We start from the raw sequence: 6,761 nt of genomic DNA on the forward strand, positions 1-6,761 counted from the left end.
TATTCTCATAGTTTGACCTCAAACCAAAAGGTCTGATGGATGGATGTCTTGCTGTTCCAATAATTTTGTGTGTCTGATACTGGTAATAATAGTAATAATAATAATTATTGGTTAAATAAGGTGACCTTTATTTAACCTTTATTTAACCAGGTCTGCCTCGCTGGGATCAGATGAGTCCTGGCCGGTTCTGGTCACTTCTTATGGACCGTCTGGAAACTGAGCTCCTGTCAATGTGAGGAAATGAAACAGAAAACCTTCAGATGGATTTTAAACTCTTTATTTCTTGTAGTTTATAAAAGATTCAACCAGCTGAGCCTGAATCAGAGTAAACTCCATCAGTCTGTTTCTGTTTCAGTGAAGCTTCATGCACTAGAGCCGGATCAGGGGGCGGGGCTTACAGGTAGACAGTACAGGTGAGCAGCAGGAGTTCAACACATCCACTCCAATGAGCCAATCATCTGAAAGCACGAAATCATCCAAGCATAACCAGGAGGGAAACCATGTAACCATGGCAACAAGGCAGTCAGAGCTCTGATTGGTTAATGAGGTTAACGATGCAGAGGAGGAACAGCTGATTAGCAGGTTAGCTTTGAGTTTCTTCTTCTCTCCTCTGTGACGGCGGCTTGCTGTCTGGGAGAAACGAAAAGAAGAATTTAGAAGAAACTTCATGAATTTTACTTGAATCTTAAACGAGATAAAAACCAGAATCTGTTTAATTTACTGAGTTTGTGCTCAGAAGCAAAGAGTGACTGAGTTCATAAGGTCTCAGACTTTTAAATATGAATTTATAAACAGCAAGGGCAGCACTTAAACAATGCTGCATGTTTAAAACAGATCAACTTGTTTTCTACACAGGTTTCCTAATCTGCAAACAGTCATTGGATGGAAACTTTATTAAAAGAGAGACAAATTAAAATGAACGTTTGTCTCACACACTGAGTTTTTATGAAACAACGGTTCACCACCTGAGATCAGAAACTTTCTCTGGCCGAATGACATCAGAGTCAAAACAGAAACTGTTCTGGCATTGGTCTGAAACTGAGCGACAACTACAAAACATCCAAAGAAAAACTGAAAACATAATGAGGCTCAAAGGAAGAAGGCCTGGTGAAGGCTTTCAAAAGGCCTTCACCAGGCCTTCACCATCCCTTCACCAGGCCTTCACCAGGCCTTCACCATCCCTTCACCAGGCCTTCACCAGGCCTTCACCATGAAGGCCTGGTGAAGGCTTTCAAAAGGCCTTCACCAGGCCTTCACCAGGCCTTCACGATGAAGGCCTGATGAAGGCCCCTCCCTCCACCAGGCTGGCCCCCTGAATCAGTTACTTGACATGTTCACTGAATCTATAAAAACAAAAAAATAACCCAGTCGGACATTTCCTCATGTTTCTGTCTGGGATCGTACAGTGCCCTCTAGTGGTGACCTTTGTAACGGCACTTTGGACAGCTTATGTAATACCAAATTTAAAGTCTTTGATATTCTGCTGTCTCCAAAGTAGTTCACCTAATCAGAATGAATAAATAAATTAATATGCAAACTAACTTTCTCCTGTTATTTATTAAACTCATTTATTTGAGGAGTTTCTCACCTACTGAGCTGCAGGTTCAGGCTGATCTGCTGCTTTAGGGACTGCAGTCTGTTCAGGAGACAGAGAGCAGGTCATCATCATCATCATCATCATCATCATGACTGAATCAGTTTGTTAGTTTTATTAGTGGAACTGATGGAGACAAATGAAGCAGAAATATGTTGATTAAAACTATTCTCTGTAATTCAGCATTAATTTTAATAGAGCAGGAAAGTAAAAACATCTCAGCTACAATATAGATATATACTATATATCTATAAAGATATATATACTGATATAGCAACAGATCCAGTTTCTGTGTCATTCCTTAGACACTGGAAGTAAAGGAAACGTGTAAACTGCGAATTTTAACAAAAAATTCTTTATCTGTAAAAAAATAGCGAAAAATACAAAAATGACGATACATCAGTTTAACACTTCCTCTTTTTCCTTTTCCAAAACATACACAGCTTACACGGTCAAACACTGTGTTGCTCCGTGTCTTGGTAATCCGTCAAGCTTTTCTAATACAATATATGGCCCGACAGGAAGCAAGCCTTTCAAAATAAAGCTAAATTTCACGATAAAAATGGCCTGAACAAATATCAGTCTTCTTACTAAATATAATAAAATAAAAAACAAACCATCATACAAATAACTTAAATATTTCCTATTTATGGCTCTAACATAAACAATAGATATATTGTTTTCTTACAATCTGTTTTATAATTTTATTTTTATAAGCTGTTTAATTACAGCTTATTAAAATGACAAGATGACTAAAACTGGTTGCTATTATGAATTATGATCAGTTAAATCCACCCAATAATTTGGTCTTCTGTTAGATAAATGATGAGTTTTAAGAGCATAAAGTGTCATGCTGCGTCACAGCAGCCCAACCAATCAGGCACCTGCTCTGCTGCTGGCCCCGCCTCCTCCTGAATCAGCCAATCAGAGATTTACCAACAAAAGAAAACATTTTTAAAAACTTACATGGCAGAAATTATCAGGAATTAATCATTCAAAAATAGATTAATATAATTGATAACTTTAAAATATATATATTTTAAAAATTAAAATGAAATAGATGAAGATTTTTTGTTTTAGGTTTGCTGTTCACCGATGTGATGTCACTCACCGTCTGGACCAATCCGCTCGCCAGCGCCGCGTTCTCCACGCTCTCCACCGTCGCCTGGGCAACCTCGTTGGCCCCGGCAACCGCAGTGTCGGCAACAACGTTGGCCTGTTCAGTGGATTTCTGAGCAACTGGGCAACAGAAACCAGCAACATTTAAAACATGAAATATTTTAATCTGAGTTTAACAGAAACATTTACAGCTTTAAACGACCTGATCAACTCAGAGATCTGAGCAACTTGGGGGACAACGTGTCCATCTGGGGGACATCATGTCCATCTGGGGGACAACGTGTCCATCTGGGGGACAACGTGTCCATCTGGGGGACATCATGTCCATCTGGGGGACAACGTGTCCATCTGGAGGACATCATGTAGATCTGGAGGGACAACGTGTCCATCTGGGGGACAACGTGTCCATCTGGAGGGACAACATGTCCATCTGGGGGGACAACATGTCCATATGGAGGGACATCATGTAGATCTGGAGGGACAACGTGTCCATCTGGGGGACAACGTGTCCATCTGGAGGGACAACATGTCCATATGGAGGGACATCGTGTCCATCTGGGGGGACAACATGTCCATATGGAGGGACAACATGTCCATCTGGGGGACATCATGTCCATCTGGAGGACAACGTGTCCAACCTTTAACTTCCTGGTTGATGTCTCTAGATGTTGCTTCCATATTTCTACCTAAGGTTTTTCCCTCCTGCAGTGAACAGCCCTCAGCATGATGCTGCCTCCTCCATGCTTCACAGCTGGAACCTGAACTTGAACCAGATGATGGACGTCAGAGTTTCTGCTCAGATTTTTCCATTATTTCACAGAAGGAAGCAGAAAGTTTGAGATTTTACCCTGAAATACGAATCAGGTGCTAAAAATGTTTAGCATTTAGAGAAAATGAATGTTAATAATTAAAACTGTTTAAAAATATGAAATATTTGTTGTGTAAGGACAAACAATAAGGAAGACGTTTATATGTTTAAAATGTGTAAATATTTGTTTTTCTGTGGATTTACTACTGAACATGTTTATAAACTAAAATATTATTTTATTTGAATTAAATGTTTTTGATTATTTAATGACTAATTCTAAGATTGATGTGGAAACAACAGAACTTTGTGAACAAAAATTAAATTGATTAAACTTGTATTTATTGAACTAGTTTAACCTGAGAGGTAAAATAATAATATAATATTATATTATTTTTATAAACAGGAAGCAGGAAAACATGAAATAATAGAAATAAATGATTAATTTCTGATCATTGTCTCACCTGTGTTCACGCTCGTCACCATTCCCTCCATCGTCTTGTTTCCTGGAAAACATCAGAATCAGATTCAAAACATTTCACTGTAAAACTGAATTTAAATCTGAGTTTATTTATGTAGATTCATCTGGAGGAAGATCCTGATGTTCATCACATCAGCAGCTGAGCCCAGTCCAGTTCTGGTTCTGACCCAGTTCCACCTGCAGAATCATTCATTCATTCATTCATTCATTCATTCATTCATTCATTCAGCTGATCAGGTCTTTGAGTTTTTCAGTCTGAATTCAGAGATTTTTACAGAATCAGCAGCTGATTAAAGACTCCAGAGGAACTGCGGTCCAGGTTCTGTTCAGGTTCTGTTGGACCAGGACCAGGTTCTGTCCAGGTTCTGTTGGACCGGTCCGGGTTCTGGGTTTTTAGCTGGGTGTGTGTTATCGTGGGGCCGGTGGACCATGTGTCGGGTCGGACAGAACCGGTTCTGTCTGATTCCCGGTCAGCTGGTCTCTGTTTCCCAGCAGCAGCGCGAGGCGTTCAGGGGAATCTGAAAGATGAGCTTCTGATGAAGCAGGAAGTCGGAGATGATAAATATTTGATTATTTTCTGGTTTCATTTTATTTTATAAAACTAAATCGAAACTTTGATCTTTGGTGAAAATCTGAACTTTAAAATAAAATGACAGCAAACAGATGAAATGTTTTATTATTGTTACCCAAAGCAGAACATGAATTTTTCAGATAATTTAATAACCGCCTGCATGTTTCTGCAGCAGATTAATGAATAATAAATGAGCTGCAGTTTTTTTATGACTCTAAAAGCTGGAAGTTGTTTATACTCAAACCAGGAATGGCTGGTCTGACTTTGGGCTTTTAATTTGAAAAATCTTTTGACGTTTTGCCTTCATTAAACAAAGCAGAACATGAATCAGGTCAAAGGTCAGATCAGAGCCTCACATCATGAAGAAATGATGAGGCAGAGTTAGAGATGAACTCTGGATTTATTAAATTAGTTTGAATATTATTTCCAGATATCAGATTAAATTTGTTTTACTTACTTCTTAAAGTTTTCTTCTTTATTTTCTGTTGCATTATTATGATTATCTTTCATTTACTTATTTTATAAATAAATGAAACTGAATGAGTGGAAACTTCAGGCTGAATCAGATTCAGTGAATCTGATGAAACTGAAAACATTCATGTTTTTACAGTGTATTAATATTATTTATTAACATTTTGATGTTTTCCCTCTACATGATTTTATTATCTCATTAATTTTCCTCTCAGATGATGAAATAAACTCAATATTTTCCTGTGCAGATTTAAGCCGTCAGCCATGATGACTCGGCGTTTCCTCTCATCCTGTTGGATTTCATCTTTAATATTTTAACACTCAGCGTCTCTTTGTCTCCGTTTTAATCTTCTGTGTTATATTTCATTTATTTTCTCCTGAATATATTTAATATTGGGACATTTGCTGGACGTTTTAATAATTTTCCTCTTTTATTTTGTTTTTTCCTTCCATATTGAACGTGAAACAGATTTTAAATATTTCTCTGGATTTCCTCTAATGCTTTCATTTAGTTTTTATTTTCAGTCTTTTAAATTATTTTTAAGAGTTTAATAAATCTAGTTTTTCATCTTCTTGTTTTCTTCCTCTGATCTCCAATAATAAATTAATGTTAAATATTATTCATGGTTTAGTTTAATAATCTCCTTCAGTTTTTCATCCTTTATGCTACTTTAGCCGTTTTTCTCCAGATTTCACTGTAAGAAGTGACCCTGTCAAGGTCAAAGGTCACGGTGGTCTTACCCACATACACGACCCCGTCCTTGGTCTTGGTGGCGGCCTCGCCCACGCCGGCCTTGGTCTTCTCAGCGGCGGCGACCACGCCGTCCTTGGCCATGGAGAATCCCTTCCTCAGAGCGTCCATGATGAAGATGATGAAGATGAAGATCCTGTCTCCGTCCTCTGATCCGTCCTCTGATCCGTCCTCCGTCCTCTGCTGCGTCCGCCTCCGTCTGCCTGCGATCCTCCTGCAGGAGGCGGAGCGTCAGGCAGGGAGGAGTCGACACGGAGGCTCCAGCAGGACGAGGATTCAGATTCCAGGAACTTCCAGAACTGAAAAACGTTTTATGGACATTTATTGATGTTTGTGCAGAAACAAACAGCAGCAGAAGAACCGCAGCTCAGGAAGGTTCTGGTTCTGGTTCTGGTTCTGGTTCAGTAGGTGTGACCCTCCAGGATTTTTACATGGAGACACGAAGATGCTGCAACTCCCTGCAGACACGAACGTGTGAGCGACCCGCCCAGAGTCACACCATCATCATCATCATCAGGTCACATGATGCTGAGCAGAACCAGAACCACTGCTGCAGGTCCAGAAATCTGCTGGGGCGGTTCACACACACACACACACACAACCCCCCCCCCCCCCCACAAACACACACACATGAACGCACATGTTTGTGCAGCTATCTTTGCAGGGACTTTCCATTAACTTCCATTCATTTCTACAACCTAAACCTAAACTAACCATTACATATCTAACCAACCAAAACTCAATTCACACCTTAGTCCTAAATCTGACCCCTGATCCAAAAACAGCGTTTCCCCTTGTGGGGCCCAGTGGGTCCCCACAACATACTATATGTCAGGAAAATGGTCCCCACAAGGTATTAGAAACAAACGCGCACACCCACACACGCACACACACACACACACACACCCACACACACACACACACACACACACACACACACACACACCCCCACACACACTGAGTGACTCA

The 6,761-nt window shown here is 39.9% G+C and overlaps 1 protein-coding gene across 3 annotated transcripts; it reads right to left on the reverse strand.

Moving 5' to 3' along the window:
- Positions 1-261: 261 nt before the first annotated feature.
- On the reverse strand, positions 262-6,159 carry LOC116712973 (gamma-synuclein-like). Of its 3 annotated transcripts, none has more exons than XM_032552884.1 (5): positions 5,783-6,157; positions 3,983-4,024; positions 2,706-2,833; positions 1,589-1,636; positions 262-626 (listed from the first exon to the last, which is right to left on the reverse strand). In XM_032552884.1, the coding sequence occupies exons 1-4, from the start codon at positions 5,901-5,903 to the stop codon at positions 1,589-1,591; spliced, it is 339 nt and encodes a 112-aa protein (XP_032408775.1). In that variant the 5' UTR covers positions 5,904-6,157; the 3' UTR covers positions 262-626. The 3 variants fall into 3 exon arrangements, with proteins under 3 accessions (XP_032408775.1, XP_032408774.1, XP_032408776.1); XM_032552883.1 differs by having other exon boundaries at positions 262-630; positions 5,783-6,129; XM_032552885.1 differs by lacking the exon at positions 262-626 and adding an exon at positions 1,280-1,343 and having other exon boundaries at positions 5,783-6,159.
- Between the last annotated feature and the right edge of the window lie 602 nt (positions 6,160-6,761).

The sequence above is a fragment of the Xiphophorus hellerii genome, chromosome 22, assembly GCF_003331165.1.
Source record: "Xiphophorus hellerii strain 12219 chromosome 22, Xiphophorus_hellerii-4.1, whole genome shotgun sequence".
Taxonomy (NCBI): domain Eukaryota; kingdom Metazoa; phylum Chordata; class Actinopteri; order Cyprinodontiformes; family Poeciliidae; genus Xiphophorus; species Xiphophorus hellerii.

Coding starts and splice junctions, on each gene's coding strand:
- LOC116712973 (XM_032552884.1), bottom strand. CDS start 5,903: ATGGACGCTCTGAGGAAGGGATTCTCCATGGCCAAGGACGGCGTGGTC. Junction 4,025..5,782: donor GGACGGGGTCGTGTATGTGG/GTAAGACCACCG, acceptor GATGTTTTCCAG/GAAACAAGACGATGGAGGGA. Junction 1,637..2,705: donor CGAGCGGATTGGTCCAGACG/GTGAGTGACATC, acceptor TCTCCTGAACAG/ACTGCAGTCCCTAAAGCAGC.